Source organism: Cricetulus griseus, chromosome 8 (assembly GCF_003668045.3).
Source record: "Cricetulus griseus strain 17A/GY chromosome 8, alternate assembly CriGri-PICRH-1.0, whole genome shotgun sequence".
In the NCBI taxonomy this organism is placed as follows: Eukaryota; Metazoa; Chordata; class Mammalia; order Rodentia; family Cricetidae; genus Cricetulus; species Cricetulus griseus.
In genome coordinates, this window is record NC_048601.1 from 31,145,391 (window position 1) to 31,162,804 (window position 17,414).

The 17,414-nt window shown below is 47.4% G+C and overlaps 1 protein-coding gene across 2 annotated transcripts in view; it reads right to left on the minus strand.

Annotated features, from left to right (window-relative positions):
• The window catches only part of Irak2 (interleukin 1 receptor associated kinase 2), a 54,047-nt gene extending 37,929 nt beyond the window's left edge, over positions 1 to 16,118 (minus strand). The window contains exons 1-2 of one of the 2 annotated variants that reach the window (XM_035448639.1): positions 15,948 to 16,118; positions 6,806 to 6,988 (exon numbers count right to left, since the gene is read on the minus strand). In XM_035448639.1, coding sequence (XP_035304530.1) covers positions 6,806 to 6,988; positions 15,948 to 16,041 — 277 coding nt within the window. In that variant the 5' untranslated portion in view covers positions 16,042 to 16,118. The remainder of the gene's footprint in view (positions 1 to 6,805; positions 6,989 to 15,947) is intronic. The other variant, XM_027429116.2, reaches the window with a different exon arrangement.
• Between the last annotated feature and the right edge of the window lie 1,296 nt (positions 16,119 to 17,414).

Sequence of the window (17,414 nt, forward strand, 5' to 3'; positions counted from 1 at the left end):
TGATCCTCCTGCCTCTGTCTCTCGAATGCCACACCGAACCTCAAGATGCCCATTTCTCTGAAGGGAAAACTGAGACTTAAGAATTTACCTAAACACAGCCTCGGTTTCCACATCTATAAAACAGGAGAGACTATAGTCATGAGTAAAGGTGCTTGTTGGGACATGGCAGGTGATGAGTCTGGTTGATTCTGGGTCCACAAGCTGTGACTCTGGGACTGATGTCTGTCTCAGCCCAACACAGTGATAGCTTCAAGGGCAGATTCCTAATGGTCCAGGGAATGAACCTGTCCCACATCCTGTTTCTCCCTGAGGCTGTAAAAACCTTAGAGAGGACATGCACAGAAACTCTCAGAATATACATGGGAGCCTTGTCACCAGCGTGTGAAGGGGGGGGGGCACTTCTTGGCTTTGCTCAACAGCTGCCCAAAGTCCCCTGTCCCCAGAGCCCCAACCCAGAAAGGAAGTGACTCTGGTCCATACGCCAAAGCCAAAGTCTGAGTGGTTGGAGTTGCACAAGCACAGATTCCAAAAAACTGCAAAACTTAGCAAGAAAATTCTAGCTGGGGTTACAAGTCGGCCACATAGATCCTCCCTAGTGTGTGAGGGTCCCATCCCTAGCACCCACAAAAAGTCACAAGAAGATGGCAGCCGATGGGAGAGGAAGGTTTAGTCACCTCCCACATCCCTTCAGATCTCCAAGGGTCTCCCCCTACTCTGTTGACACCCAGAACCGAGCAACTACATGGGACCAATACATTTTTATGAGATACATTGATCTCATCATCTTGGTGGGATTTAGAGTCACCACGGAGGCAAACCCTTCTCTGGGTGCATCTGTGAGGGGCTTTCTGGTTTACAGACATGTGCCGCCACATCTGGCCAAAAAAAACAAAAAAACCTTAATTGCCTTTATTTTCTATTAGAATGAAGCAATATTCCATTGAATTAAGCAGACTATGGTGGCTGTAAGGCTGTCTCAACAGTTAAGAGTGTGTACCTTTCAGAAGACCTGCCTGGGTTCTATTCGCAGCACCCATGTTAGGCAGCTCACAAACCCCTGTAACTTCAGCTCCAAGAGACTAGATGCCCCTGGCCTTCATGGGCAACTACACACACACACACACACACACACACACACACACACACACACACACACAAAATTAAAAATAAAAGCAATCCTTAAAATCTCATTTGAGATTTATTCTTTAAAAATAAACAGCAGGATGTATTCTAAGACCTGCACAATGTAGGTTTGTTCTATCAACAGAGAAAGTCTTGAAGAAGCCAGGAACACAAGCAACACTAAACAGCAGATTTCTCTTTTATATTTTTTTCTTTTCTTTTTAATTTTTATGCATTGGCGTTTTGCCTCCATGTGTATCTGTATGAGGGTGTCAGGTTCCCTGGAACTGGAGTTACACATAGTTGTAAATTGCCATGTGGGTGCTGGGAATTGAACCTGGGTCCTCTGGAAGAACAGCCAACGCTCTTAACAGCTGAGTCATCTCTCCAGCCCCAGGTTTCTTTTCAAATCAGAAGTGGGGACTATGCTTGCCCAGCATGCACTAGGCCCTGAGTTTAAGCCCAGAGTTTCATTATCTGGGTGTGATGGTGCACACCTGTAATCCCAGAATCTGAGAGGCTGATGCAGGAGGCTCGGGAATTCAAAGGCTTCTCTTGGTCACAAACATGCCTCCTGGCCACCACAGGTTCTGTGACCATGCTAAGCCCTCTGCCTAGAAATGACCGAACAGACCCGCCCTTCAGCTGCTCATTAGCCCTTCGGTTGGAAAGTCAAGTTCAGCACCTCCAGGGAGGCCTCCTGGATGAGACTGACTCCTCCCATCTCTCCTGGTGGTCCTCCCCACTCACAGCAAGCTTTTCTCAGAGCCTGTGCTGCTCCTGGCTGTGGGTACCTGTGTTCAGATCATTACTGTCTATCTACCCCACTACACAAAAGTACCATGAGTCTCGGGCTTATGAACGCAATCGAACGCTCTACACTACTCCACATCCGAGTGCCTCCATCAAGGTTCCAGTGAAACAGAACCAGGGACAGCAAGCTAGGCTGGCCAGGACAGCCACAGCAGCAGGCTATGGAGAGGTCCTGCTGGAATCACTGACTACACGGCAGCTACATGGCCTGCGGCTTCCTGTTCCATCCCAGCGATGAACTGTGGGTATACTGGCAGGAGGGGGTGGGGTACAGATAACCTTTTTCTGTCTGAGGCCCTCTGGGTCATTAGAAGCTGATAGGGAAGAGCCTGTAATCTGTCAGGAAGACTACCAAGAATGGATGGGAGGAGAGGAAAAGGCTGTGCTGGCGGGAGTGGCTTCCTATTGTGTGCCCTCTGTACTCCTTTCTTTTAATTCACGTCGCATTTCATGTCTATCGGGTTAAAGAATGACCTTGGCAATTAAAGCTGAGAAAAAATGAAGGAACAGAAACTCAAAGGCCAATCCCCTCAAAGACTTGGTTTCAAGACAATGCAAGTCCAGCACCTGTGAGCCTGAACTTGGCCTTTGGCTCATACACAATGGTCACGAGGCCACTGTTTACTGCAGTGTGTATTTACTGAGACACTCCTCAGCTCTATGGACGTTGCTGGATGGCTGGGGCTTTTGGCTTTGGTGCTGGGAGCCCAGGTCCTGGCCTAGATAAGTGCTACACACCCACAGGACATCTGCTGGATGCAGCTACCTTCAAATCTATCTTTAAGAAGTGTTTATAGGCAGAGGTAGGCCACTCTCTTGTGAGTTTGAGGCCAACCTAGTCTACAGGGTGAGTTCCAGGACAGCCAAGGCTGTTACACAGAGAAACCCTGTCTGGGAGGGAAGTGTTTGAGCAGCTGGAGATGGCTCAGCAGTTAAGAGTATTATGGTCAAAGTTCCACCCAAGCCCCCTCCCCTATCTCTCTCCAAACCCTGCTGCATCTCAGAAAGCCCTCCAAACGATGACCCCTCCCCCAGAGATGCTCAAAACCACTCCCACAGGGTATTTAAACTGTCTCCCAGAAAACAGATGTGTGGTTTTCCAGTCTTCCTTTTCTGTCTCCTCTCTAGGGGGCTGGAAGGCCACTGGGGAATGTTGTACCCATTAAACATGGGCTTTTTCTAATTCTGTTTGATTTGTTCTGATTTGGATTGCTGCGTCAGCGGAGAGGCTTATCAGAGTGAAACTTTTCAAAGAGCACTGGCTGTTCTTGAAGAGGATGGGTTTGATTCTCAGTACCTCATAGTGGCTCACAGCTATCCCTAACTCCAGTTCTAGGCGTTCTGATGCCCTCTTCCGAACTACTGAACGACACTGCACACACGTGGTGCACATATATAAATGCAGGAGGGACACTCATACACACAAAAAAGAATCTTAAAAAGAAAAGAGTGAGGGCTGGAGAGATGGCTCAGAGGTTAAGAGTACCGACTGCTCTTCCAAAGGTCCTGAGTTCAATTCCCAGCAACCACATGGTGGCTCACAACCATCCGTTATGAGATTGGTGCCCTCTTCTGGTGTGCAGATATACATGCAGAATGTTGTGTACATAATAAATAAATAAAATCTTTAAAAAAAAAAAGAAAGAAAGGAGTGAAAGAAATGTGCAGGAGCCAAACACAGTAGCACACATCTTTAATCCCAGCACTCTGGAGGCAGAGGCAGGCGAACTCTGTGAGTTCAAGGTCAGCCTTGTCTACATAGTGAGTCCCATGCTAACCAGGCAACACAGAAAGATCTCCCCCCCTTACACACACACACACACACACACACACACACACACACACACACACACACACACACACACGGGCGTAGTTTACTTGTAGAACAGTTGTCTAACATGTATGAGGTTCTAAGTTCATTCGGGCAGTAGTCAATTTTTCAAGTTAACCGCAGCTGGGCAAGTTAATAATTAAGCAGGTAGCTGCAAAATAAGATTAAATATGGCTAGAAAAGGGGGCTCTGAGCATTCCTAACACAGGAACTCGAGTGCTCCCACACACACACACACACACTCACACACACACACACACACACACACACCCTGGGTGTTTACCTCCAGAAGAGGTAGGCAGCTTTTTTCTCTCTCTAACAACAAACACCAAGAACCAGAAAGGAGAAGTGTGTCGCCTGGGGACTTGATGTAATGGTGAGCACATAGCCAGACCCTCACAAGGACAGCCAGGGCACAGAGGAGTGGGGACCAGCCTCGGGTGGCTTCAGCCAGCAGGACTGAGGAAAACAGAAGTGTGTTTGGGGGTGTGGGGGAGTAAAAGGCAGAAGGGGGCGCTGGTCAGAGAAGGGCTTTAAGCCCAAAGGCCAGGAAGTGGTGCAGAGAGCCCACAGTTGGTAGCAACAGGCCCCGCTTAACTTCTGTGGGAGAGTGGAACAGTGGGCCCCGGATCCAGATGAGACCGGGTGGATCTTGGACCTTGGGATCTCAAGTCACATAGCCATTCTTTTGTTGTTTGTTTGTTTGTTTTTGAGACAGAGTCTCTATGTGGCCCTGGCTGACCAGAACTCAGAGATCAGCCTGTCTCAGTGCTGAAATTAAAAGTGTGCACCATTGCACCAAGCATGAATGTATTGCTTTAAATCTGGTGCTACAGTCTTTGTTGACCTCAAATGGTAAAGATTTTTCCTAGATTAGTCAATGATCTCTGCCATCAGTGACCAGGGGATGTAGCAGGAGGCACAGCTTCTCAACCTCTGGGGCTTTTCCTCCGATGGTACACCACCGTCAATCTCAGGGTTTGCCTGGCCTGGCCAACTGCCTCCCCAAAGTGAACCTACAACAAACCCACTGTGACCACATATGAGCTGGCAGCTCCTCCTACTTCCGGGAACCCTCCCTCATGTAGGCCAGGTTAGCCCTGAACTCATTATGTGGCCAAAGCTGGCTTTGAATTCTTGCTCCTCCTACCTCTACCTTCCAAAGGATTGCGTTACAGATATTTGCCATCACACCAATTTCAACACTATCATTTCCCAGCATCTGTCACATTTCAGTTTTCTAGGAATACAGAGAAAATTGAGGTTACAATCGTCAGGGGCTGATCACATGATCAAATGAAATGCCTCTTGGTTCCAGTGATCACAAGGACCAAGGTTCCAAGAGTCCCAGAGAGGGCTCTGCTTGGCATCCAGGCTGGTGCCTTCACAAGACAATGGTGGGGTCTGTACTCTGAAAGTAGGGGAGTCTCCCAGGGCTGTAGCATGGGCCAAGCCTGGATTCACTCAGCTGTGTCTTGCCCCAGGCCTCCCAGGCTGGTCCTTGGGAATGGAGACAAGGAACAGTAGTCTGGCACAGCTCAGAACAGGACAGGATAGGTTCCAGCCAGTTCTAAAGCACTGTGAGTCAAGCAGACTACCCTGTCCAGTCTGAGGGAAGGTGGACATGGAAGGAGACTGGGCAGGGAAGGACAAACAGGACAAAGCCAGAGACTGGGGGAAGCTATGGCCAATAGGCAGGGGCTTGGTTTATGAGACGATTTCTGGGAATGCAGAAGCAAGCCTGGCTGGACTCTCTCCTGCTGCAACAGGCACCTCCTATTTAAGCTCCAAAGGGAAAATCATGGAGTGTGAAAACCCTGGGTTCCCACACACATTAGATCCCAGGGAGTTACCCAGCAGCTGAAAAGTAGACACAGTACCAGGGTGGCCCTAAAAGCCCGTATGCTGCAGCTCTGAGCCTGGTACACTCTAACTCCCATCCTTCTCTAAAAGAAGGCTTCTGGTCAGGTCATCCAGGCAAGTGCTACATCAGGGTCTCTGGCACAGAAGGCAACCATTCTGGTCCCCACACAGGTCAACTTCAAAGCCCAGGCTGGGACTTTCCAGGCCTCAGATGCTCCTTTTGTTTTTTGTAGTGTTGGTGTTGGAACTCAGGGCCTTGCACCTCTAGGCAAGTGCCCTACCCCAGAGCTACACCCCCAGCCCCAGCCTCATCTTTTCCTGGGCTCTCTGACCCGTGGCCATTTCTCTCCACTCCTGCAGTGTTTTCTCTTTGGCCTGGCCGTCCCTGGCCACAGTCTTACCAGGCTTCCCTACCCAATCACTTTTATCTCCTGATCTGTTTATTTTCCTTTCCTATTACTACTGGCTACCTGGCTCCCCAATATTTAATTTTTTTCAATTTATTTTTTTTTCTGAGTGTTTGTCTGGAGAGGCACAGCTGCTACAACACCCATGGGGAGGTCAGAGGACAACTTTTGGGGGTCCCTCCTTTCACTATGTGGGCCCCAGAGATCAAACCCAGGTCATGAAGCTTGGCAACAAATGCCCTTACCCACTGAGCCATCTTCTTGGCCTCCATTTTTTGGTTGGTGGTGGTGGTGGCTGGTTGGTTGGTTGCTTTTGGTTTTTTCTTTGAGACAGCATTTCTCTGTGTAGCCCTGGCTGTCTTAGAACTCATTCTGTAGACCAGGCTGACCTCAACTAATGAGATCCACCTGCCTCTGCCTCCCAAGTGCTGGGATTAAAAGTGTCTGCCACCATCACCAGCTCCAATATTTTTTTAATTATAAAAATAAAAAGTTTTAGGTCTCTGGCTAGTTAGCATGTCTCCTGATAAACCCAGTGCCACGAAGGGTACACAGCAGGCCTGCAGATAATATCTGATAAATAAATGACTTGGTGTGTGAATTTTAACCTGGGAAAAAGAAGGGTCCTAGGGCTAGAGTGTAGCTCAGTGGTAGAGAGCTCATCTCACCGAGTTGGTTCCACCCCTTGTACTGATAAAAGATGGACAAGGTCTTCAGACAGACACATTAGCCCTTGCTGAGACCCCCTTGGGAACAGATGGTTACTCACAGCTCTGGACAATCTGGGCTGCTCGGTAGAGTTCCAGGTGACACAGGAGGTCCACCAGCTGCTGGACAGTGGCCTGTCGCATGGCCCACCACCACAGCAGCTCCCGAGTGATGCTCACACCCTGTACCCTCTCCATGGATTTGATCTTCCTCAGCTGTGTCAGGTCTGTGATCACATAGGAGGCTGGAAGACAAGAGAGGACTTTGCTTAGAGCTAGAGCTGCTGCCTGCAAGGGAGAGGCCCTTCCTGCCACACTGCTCCTCCCGGGTGTCAGCATGGCTACTGCACCCAACAGGAGGAAGATCACAAGACAGGAGCCTGGGAGTCTTGAGTAGAGGCAGTGTCTCTGCTTGGGATGGTCTCTTCCCCAGAAAAAGCCTCAGTGGGGAGCAGAACTGTGCCCACTTCATCTAAACAGAAACCCCCTGAAGGCAGAGAGTTTCATCTCTCTCCAACAATGTCACATCCCCAAATGGAGACACTGCCTGGCTGAAGGGAGGGCAGCAAGGTAGGGAGGCCCTCAGCCTCAGGGACACCCTGCTCTTGGGGGACCCCAACAAATGTCCTCTGATGTTGTTCCCTGAGTACCTGGCTAAGTCTCAACTCTGGTGGGAAAAATCCATAGATCTGTGATGGATGAATGAACAAATGAACCCATGGTCACTGTCCTTATGGAACTGTCACAGGGACAAACACAGCCCATGGGGTTGGCACTTTGCTAACTGTGACACTCTGGGCAGAACTGCAAGGAGCTGTGTTGGCAATAGTGCAAAATTATGCATTCCTTTTTTTGTTTGTTTGTTTTTTGTTTTGTTTTGTTTTGTTTTCGAGACAGGGTTTCTCTGTGGCTTTGGAGGCTGTCCTGGAACTAGCTCTTGTAGACCAGGCTCGTCTCGAACTCACAGAGATCCACCTGCCTCTGCCTCCCGAGTGCTGGGATGCCACCAATGCCCGGCTATGCATTCCTTCTTTTACTTTTTGAAACAAGGTCTTACTGTATAGACCAGACAGGCCTCCAATGCAATAATCCTTCTACCCTTGTCTCCCATATGCTAGCATTACTGGCTTCCCTTTGCATTTGTTTGGTATAAAATAGACGGTTGTTGCAAGGTGTTGGTGGTGCTTGCCTGGTCTCCAGAGCGAGTGCCAGGATAGGCTCCAAAGCTACACAGAGAAACCCTGTCTCATGAAGAAAAAAAAAAAAAGACGGTTGTTGTCATGGAACTACACGGACAATCCCACCCTCCCTGGCCAAGTCCACTAGGCCAGTCTCTCTCATCCTTCACAAGGTGCTGGCTTAGGTAAGACCCTGTTCTTATTTGTTAATGTTGTAGTTCAAGCCTTCTCCCAATTAATCTAGGTTCCTCTTTTGTTACCATTTGCCAAGCTTGATGGTGAACACCTTTAATCCTAGCACTCTGGAGACAGATGCAAGAGAATTTCTGTGAGTTTGAGGCCAACCTGGCAAACATAGTGAGTTCCAAGCTAACTAGGACTACATAGTGAGATTCTGTATTAAATTCTTTTTCTAGAATTATTATTGTTATCACTGTTTTATTATCATGGTGCTGGACACTGAGCCTAGAGCCTCATTTCATATGACTCTACTCAGAGCTTTTCTCTCCAGCTCATAAAGTTTGTTAGTTTGGTTGGATGGATTTTGTTTGTTTTGCAGAACTTGGGTTTAAAATCAGAGTCTCATTCATGCTAAACCACAGATCTACATTCCCAGCCCTTAAAAGCTATTTTTCTTTTTCTTTTTTAAAATAGGGTCTCACTATGCAGAACAGGCTGGCCTCGAACTCACAGATCTGCCTTCCTCTGCCTCCCAAGTGCTAGGATTACAGGCATGAGCCACCATATCCAGCCCTGCCACTGAATTTATTGACATAAGGGACACATTTAAAACAAACAAGCAGGGCTTTGGTGGCACAAGTCTTTAGTCCCAGCACTAGGGAGGCAGAGGCAGGCAGATCTCGGTGAGTTCAAGGCCAGCCTGGTCTACAGAGTGAGTTTCAGGACAGCCTCAAAGCAATACAGAGAAACCATGTCTCGGGGGAAAAAAAAAAGAAGAAAGAAAAAAAATAAAACTAAAACAAACAAACATTGAGAATGATGTAGCCTGGGCAGGTATCGTGATGGAAGAGCACCTGCTAGCATGTGCAGGTGACCCCAGGCTCCATCCCCAGTACCGCAAAACAAAACAGAACAAAAAACGAGGAATTAAAAAAAAAAATCAAGCCTTAGTCAGGCAGTGGTGGCTGGTGTCTTTAATCCCAGCACTTGGGAGGCAGGAGGATTTCTGTGAGTTCGAGGCCAGTCTGGTCTACAAAGCAAGTTCTAGGACAGCCTGACTCAAAAAACAAAAATAAAACAAAAACCCCAAAGCAAATAACAGCAACAAAATCAAGCCTTGGTGCCAAGAGTTCAAAAATCCCAGAGTGGGGATTTATGTGAGCACAAAGTCAAGTGTCTGGGGGACTGTGGTGATACAATGTTTGCCTCCCACCAATGAGGCTCTGGGTTCAGCCCTAGCACCACAAAATAATTAATTAATTAATTAATTTAAAAAAGGCATTAAGTACTGTGCTGGAGACGGGATGAGCTTTAGAGAGAACAAAACTCCATGGAGATTTTCTGTTTGGATTATGGGCTGGGAGTGGGGGGAGCAGAGGACAGGAAGGCCAGAGACAAAGCTCAGAACTCCCTAGGACCATAGAAAACATCAGAGCCAAGATAAATACAATGGACCTTATACTGTCAGTCCCCTCTAGATAAATGAGGAAGGGGTGAGACATTCTCCTACAGAGAAAGCCTCCAGGAGAAGTGCCCTGTAGGAATGGAAAGTTCAGAGTTGCTGTTTTAGTCACTGGAAACTCCAAACCAGATTCCTAGCCAATGGGAAGTGATGCAACAGCCCAGAGTCCCCTTCCCACTGTTCTCAGGGGCAAAGAGGAAGGAGTGATGTCATGACAAAGCCAGCCCAGTGAGGGTGCTGTGGACTGGGGCTTGGCCCGCCAGAGCCTTGACCCTCCCTGAATTTCAATTTCCTCCCTGGAGAAATAGGAAGTGAACCTCAGGGTGCCTTCTAAAAGGGAGAGTTTAGTCTACACCCAGGATCGGGATGTGCAGAGAGTTGGGGGAGTTAGTCACTGCCAAGGTCCTCGATAGGCTATGGCTCTTATTAATCTGATCAAAGTTGTCCTTATCTTCCTACCTGGGAGACCCAAGGAAAACACTGGCTGCATTCTGGCAGCTCTTTTCCCACCCTTTCCCCACAAGTGTGAATGCTACAGATCTGGTGTTCCACAAAGGGCCCGGGGCTAATGGCTTGGTTACCAGCTTGGTACCTGGAGAGGTAGGAACTCTAAGGGATGAGATCCAGAGAGAGTATTCCAAGCACTCAGAGATGTGCTCTCAAGGGGCTATGGGAATCCAGCGCCTTCCATGAAGTGGCTTTGCCTGACCTTGAGCTCCACGTCATGAGGCATTGCCACAGGCAAAAGCAGAATCAAAAGACCATTCACTGAAATCTCTCAAGCTGTGAACCAACCCTTTCCTTTTTCTGAGGCAACTCCCTAGGGTGTTTTTTCACAGTGACTGAGTTGGTTGACACAACATGTGAGCAGCCCTGGCACTTCCTTGCTGTACATTTAGGAAAGGTCTCATCACCTCTCCCAGAGCCTCAGTTTTCTCATCAACCTCAGAGGAGGCTACAAGAACTAGATGAACTCTATACACTGGACACCTGGGATAACACTTGGCACTCGGTCATGGGGACATAAATGTGACATTGCTCTATTCTGATTGCCAAATCCTGGGAAAGCCTAACAGTCCTGCAGAGCAGAGGTAGCCCAGCCTCCTGAAACGTCCCTCTCCCAACTAGCCAAACTCCACTGTGTTCCCTCAGTCTTTTACAGATGAAAGGCTCAGAGACATACAGTCACTTGCCTGAAGTCACACAGCTAGGCAGTGCACAATGGCTTCTATGCACTGGAGAGCAAGGAGAGTGGTCCTACAAAGGGGCTCCTGTAGGAGTCCCTCTGTACACACCCTTACGGTAAATGAAACTATAAGAAGCCCATTTAGACAGGTTCAGGCAGACACTGCAACTCTCTTTCCCAGGAGCAAATGAGTCCAGTTGTGACTACTGAGAAACCATCCAGGGACAGCCTACCAACTGGGTTAGATCCCAGTGTGTGTTTTTGTGGCTGTGGGTTTTCTTTTTTCTTTTTCTTTTTTTTTTTTTTTAGTTTTTTATTTTTTATATATTTGAGTTACAAACAAGATTGAATTACATGACAATCCCAGTTCCCTTCTACCTCCCTTCCTCCCCTGGCTGTGGGTTTTCTAAATCACTTTTAGATCTTCCCACACCCCACACCCTCCCTCCCAGGACCACAGCTTAAGATCGCCTTTCTCTAGAATGACTCAGAAGTCAAGACTTAAGAGTAGAAGGACAATCATCCAAGCTCTCCCTCCTTTGGGACATGGAAAACCAGAGTCCTGATACCAGCTGGCAGCTGCATAGCCAGCTCTGGGCCCAGTGACCCTGACCCTCAAAGGGAGGCCCAGCCTTGGGCTCAGAGCAGCCTGGGGTGAGACGATGCCCCACCCATGCGTCATTCTGTGGGTTGGGTGCTGAGCACCTGCCCACTTGCCCAGCAATGTCCTTGCCTCCAAGGACACAGTGAAAGAGGTAGCTCAGTCCCCACTCACCGGGCAGATGTGTTACTGAGTGAGGCTGAGGCAGGGAGAGTGAGGTGAGGTATTGGAGCTGGAGGTGAGAGCCAGAGCTGGCAGGCCTGCTGAGTAATGTCCTTGATATCCGCAATCAGTGATGCCTTAGAGGACTGTGGGTAGGTAATTCGGTCATCTCCAGGACTTGCAAACTCAGAGCAGTTCTCGGAAAAGGGTGTGTAAATGGCCAACAAGCAAGAACCGAAAAGAGGGACAAGGCCAGACTTTGATAAGATAAATAGTAGCCCTCCTATATGGAGGGTGGGGTGTGAGCCAGGGCAGTCCCTCTGGAAAACAACTGGCGGTGTGTCCCTCTAACGTGCAGTACTCACCCCCGGGGCCTGTGTGTGTACACCCAAGGGAGATGTATCCACATCTCCCTTGCATGCATCCACAGGACATACTACACAAAATGTCCACCGAGCATCATCGTGACTGCACAAGAACGAGAAGAGCCCAAATATTCATCAATGGAAAAATAGAGAAGCAAAATGTGAGACATCCGTACGCTGGAATATTACTTGGGTCTAAAAAGAAACTGGGACAAGGGAACTCACTCTGTAGACCAGACTGGCCTTGAACTCACAGAGATCTACCTGCCTCTGCCTCCCAAGTGCTTGGATTTAAAGGTATGTGCCACCATCACCCAGCCCATAAATTATATCTTAATAAAGTTTTTTTTCAAAAAGCCATAAGCCATAAGTGTACCTCTTACATTAACATTCTAAGAATAGAAGGTATCCTGTTCTGGACAGTTCAGGGCTGGGATGAAATGGAAAAAAAAAATTAAAGACCACACACACAGCTGGGCACTGCCCATGGAATTTTCCAAGTGAGCATAGAGCATTCAAGTGTTGGGTCACAGGGTCCCCTGGACAATCAGGTGGTAACAGACATCCTTACAGGCACCCTGAGACTAAGGCTGAGGGCACAAGAGCAGAGAGCCACTTCCTTTCATCCCAGATGTTACCCACACCAGCCTCCTAGTTCTCTTGTAAAGATGCAGAATGAAAGTGCACACTTCTGCCGGGCGTTGGTGGCACACACCTTTAATCCCAGCACTCGGGAGGCAGAGGCAGGTGGATCGCTGTGAGTTTGAGGTCAGCCTGGTCTCCAGAGCGAGTGCCAGGATAGGCTCCAAAGCTACACAGAGAAACCCTGTCTCGAAAAACCAAAAAAAAAAAAAAAAAAAAAAAAAAAAAAAAAGTGCACACTCAAGAGAAAATCCAAAGAATACTTTGCCAGTTGTGTAATCCCAGCTTCAGAGACGCTGGGGCAGGAAGATCACCAGCTTGAGGCCAGTGTGAGCAATACAACAGACCACTAGGGGAAGGGAAAAGCCTGTCTGTGAAGTACAGTTAAAAGCAGTTAAAAGCACTGACTACTCTTTCAGAGGACCCCAGTTCAATTGCCAGCATTCACACTGCAGCTCACAACTGTCTATAATTCCAGTTCCAAGGGACCCGACACCCTCACACAGACATGCGTGCAGACAAAACACCAAAGCACATGAAATAAAAAATTTTAAAAATTCTTTTAAAAGGCAGGCTGTTTGTCATAACTGGTGTACAAAAATGACAAGAGGGTTGAAATACGTGTCTATACTTCAATGCATTTGAGAAAAAGCAGAAGGCGCATTCCTGAGCACTATGGGGCTGCAAGACTAAGCAGCTAGCAAACATGAGCAACAATGGGTGTTACAGTGGGCTCTCAGAGGCTAAGGATGCTCATCTCTGTGCAGAACTGGGGCTCATCTTTCTGCGCTCCACTCCTGCAGTGTTTTCTTTGGTTTTTCTCCCTTTCTCTCTCTTCTTTGCACATCAACTTCCTTTCTTCCTGGGTTAAAGGGTCCCTGAACCCATCACTGCTGACTCTGGGGGCAGCTGTGCTTTGCTGACGGTCTGCCCTGTGGATGTTTAACAGCAGCCCGATGTTCACCACTGCATTTACCAAGGTGTGTCACAGGTATGTCTGTAGACATTGGCTATTGTTACTTATGGAAAAGAAAATCCCAAGCTGAGGACCACTACCTTAAAATACTTATGATTTCTTTTTTTTTTTTCTTATTTTCTTTTTCATTTGCAGGACTAGGGACAGATCCCAGGGCCTCCCACATGCTAGTTGAGTGTTCTCCCACTGAGGGACATCTTAACCCTAACATGCATATTATATGTTCAAACTTTAGGGACAACACACACGTATTCACTCTATTATTGTGTCAAGCATACCTACATATTATATACTTCTTAATTTAGTGCTATGCTTTTTATTTAAATTCTTTAATTACTACTCATATTTACATGTCCATCCCCCCATTCCCTCTCCCTCCCATCCTCCCAAGTTCCCCACCAACCCCCCCAACCTATCCCCCAACTCATCCCCAGGAATAGTGAGGCCCTCCACCAGGGACCTTCAAAGTCTGTCATAAGTGCTATGCTTTATAATGTAAAATATTGGGGAGTGATAGTTTTGTTCTCTTGTGTTTGCCTTCTGTCACTTAGCCCAGCTATTGTCAAATTCCCTATATATCTGCACCTGACTTTGAACTCCTGACCCTCAGGCTTCCGTGTCGCTAGTGTGGCATTATAGGTGTGTACCATACCACACGTGAATTTTAGGATTCACAGACTTTTTGGTTCAACAATAAACGTTAAAAGACACATGTTAACTGTCACTTCTGGGGTATCATCTAAAGGCTCGAAAACCACCCATTGAAAGTATAAAACAGCCACCTGGTGGTGGCACACACCTTTAATCCCAGCACTCGGGAGGCTGAGGCAGGCGGATCTCTGTGAGTTAGAGGCTAGCCTGGTCTACAGAGCTAGTTCCAGGATAGGCTCCAAAGCCACAGAGAAACCCTGTCTCGAAACCACCCCCCAAAAAAAGAAAGTGTAAAACAATTTACTGAGTATGATCTGTGTGCGTGCACATGCCATAGCTCATGCGTAGAGGGCACAGGACAACTTTGCAGAGCTGGTTCTCTCCTGACACTTTTATGTGGGTCCCAGGGATCGAACTCAGTCCATAGGCATGATATTGAGAGCCTTTACCCACTGAGCCATCTTGCCAGCCTCCAGTAATGCAAAAAAAAAAAAAAAAAGTATTACTGAAGTCAGACATGGTGACACATTCCCGTAGTCCCAGCATTCCAGAGGTGGCAGTAGGAAGACCAGAAATTCAAGGTCATTCTTAGCTATGTAATGAGTTCTAGGCCACCCTGGGCAACATGAGACCATATCTTTAAAAAAAAATTAAAAGCAAACAATAACAACAATGGAATATATATATATGTATATATAAAAGAATATATATATATTAAAAGAAATTAAGTGACAAGTTACACTGACTTAAACCATAAAACTAAGAATGACAACTGTTAACCATGTCCTTTTGACCTACAAGAATAAGTGGGGGCAGTTTCTCAATTGGTATAGTACTCTATTGGGTTTCATCTCCAGCACCACATAGACCAAGCCTATAATCCCAGAATTCCAAAGTGGAAAAGTGAGGAATCCCAAGTTCAAGGGCATCCTTGTCTACATACCAAGCTCCAGGCTATCCTGGGCTACCTGAGTCCCTATTCAAAAATAGTAAAGAAGAGAAAAAAACACCAATGCATGATGTTCAAATCAGGAGGCTGAGAAAAGTGGACCACAAATTCTAAAAACCTGGGCTACATAAGGAAACCATCCATGTCTCAAAAGACAAAAAAAAAAAAAAAAAAAAAATGCCTTTGATATGATTCAGTGGTAGCTTCTTGCCTAGCAGGCACAAGCCCCTAGGATAAGTTCCCTCCACTACAATAATAGACAGACAGACAGACAGACAGTCAAGGGGCGCATACCTTTAATCCCAGCATTTGGAAGACAGAGGCAGGGGGATCTACATAACAAGTTCCAGGGCAGCCAGGGCTACACAGTGTTACTGTCTCAAAACAGTAAGAAAGAATAGAAAATAAATCACAGAATGACAATACTAGCCTTCGCGACACTACTTTTATTCTCATAACTGTATAACGAGGCTATAATTGTCACCTGCAGTTTATAGAGTAAGGCAAGTTTCAGGGAAGTTAAGAGAGCGGCCCCAGATACCACAAGCTGCAAAGTTCTGAGACTGGAACACATCCTGGGCAGCCTCGCAATTACGCAGGCAACCTGTCTCTAGAGGCTACAGCTCCATGATCAAGACACAAACAGGAACAAACAAAACAAACAAAAACACGCCAAGCGGCTACAGTGGGAGTTATCCAGAAGCCTGGGTTCGAATTCTACCCACCCTTCCATTTAGCCAGCCTAGGCTTTGGGCAAGTTCATAGGCAGCAACGTTCTATACAGGCATCCCCCGGCCTCGGGCGCGGATCTGATCCCGGGTTCCGGCCGAAAGTGGGCGGTGTCGCACTCACCGAACTGCATCCAGTCCCATTCGCTGAGCGTGTCGATGTTGCGGCACAGGTCATCTAGCACCCAGGACGGCAGCTGGTAGATGTAGCAAGCCATGGTGTGACTACGCGGCAACCGAGCCCGCGACGACTGAGCCCCGGCTGAGCGCTGCGGCTTCTGTAGAGAGGGGCGGCGTAGCCGCTCTGGGCTGGCAGGCGATCGAGCGCCCCCAAGTGATCAAGTGCGGCAGCACGCGCCATCCTGCCCATGTCCGAGAGCGAACAAGCCAGCGCCACCTAGTGGTTGCATTCGGTAGCAGATGTCACCCGACCCCTAGACCAAAGCAGTCCCTGAGGCTGGCCAACTCTACCTCCATGGCCTCCTGGAATGCATTCACCTAAAAGATGTTGGTGAGGCCTAAGTGAAGAAAATCTGGAGATTTTTGCCTTCAGTGTTGGGAGAAGGAATAAATTACACAATGTGCTAAACAATTTAGAAATGCACAGGGCGCCGGGCGTTGGTGGCACACGCCTTTAATTGCAGCACTCGGGAGGCAGAGGCAGGAGGATCTCTGTGAGTTCGAGGCCAGTCTGGTCTCCAGAGCGAGTGCTAGAATAGGCTCCAAAGCTATACAGAAAAACCCTGTCTCGAAAAACTAAAAAAAAAAAAAAAAGAAAGAAAGAAAAATAATGCACGGGGCATGGTGTCACACACCCGTCACCATTCTCTGCTGGCTGAGGCTGGGGTACTGTCACAAGTTCAAAGCCAGTCTAGTAACACACACTGAGCTCCAGGGCAGGCCAATCTTGTCTACAAAGTGAGACATGTCTCAAAAAATATTTAATTGAAAAGTAAGCTTGACAGTGGTGGCTGCACCTTTAATCCCAGCACTTCCAAGGCAGAGACCAAGTGAATCTCTGTGAGTTCGATGCCAGTCTAGTTTACAGAGCTAGTTCTTGGACAGCCAGGAAAGTTACACAGAGAAATCTGTCTCAAAAAAGACAAAAAATCAAAAATCAAAACAAATAAAAAACCACAACAATAATAATAAAAGCAATAACAGATAGTTTTCATGTCAATAAAAAAGTTTCTAATTGGGAAACCTTACCCTCTCCAAGGAGCAGATGGGAGGAGGGAAGGGGGGGCATGAGAGGAGGGAGGGGGAACTGGGATTGGAATATAAAAAATAATTTTAAAAGGAAAATAAATTTTTAAAAAGAGGGGGGTGTTCCTAATTGGGAAGGTGGGGCTGGAGAAGTGGCTCAGTGGCTAAGAGGCCTTACCTGCAGCAGTTCCTAGCAACCTACATGGCAGCTCACAATTGTTCTTATCTCTACTTCCAAGCAATCTGATGCCCTCTTCTGTCATCCTTGGGCACTAGGCATGCACATAGTACACATACATACATGTATTCAAAACACTGTACACACAAAATAAGATATAAAAAGTTAAGTTCATTTTAAATTTATTTGCTTTTTGAGACAGTTTCT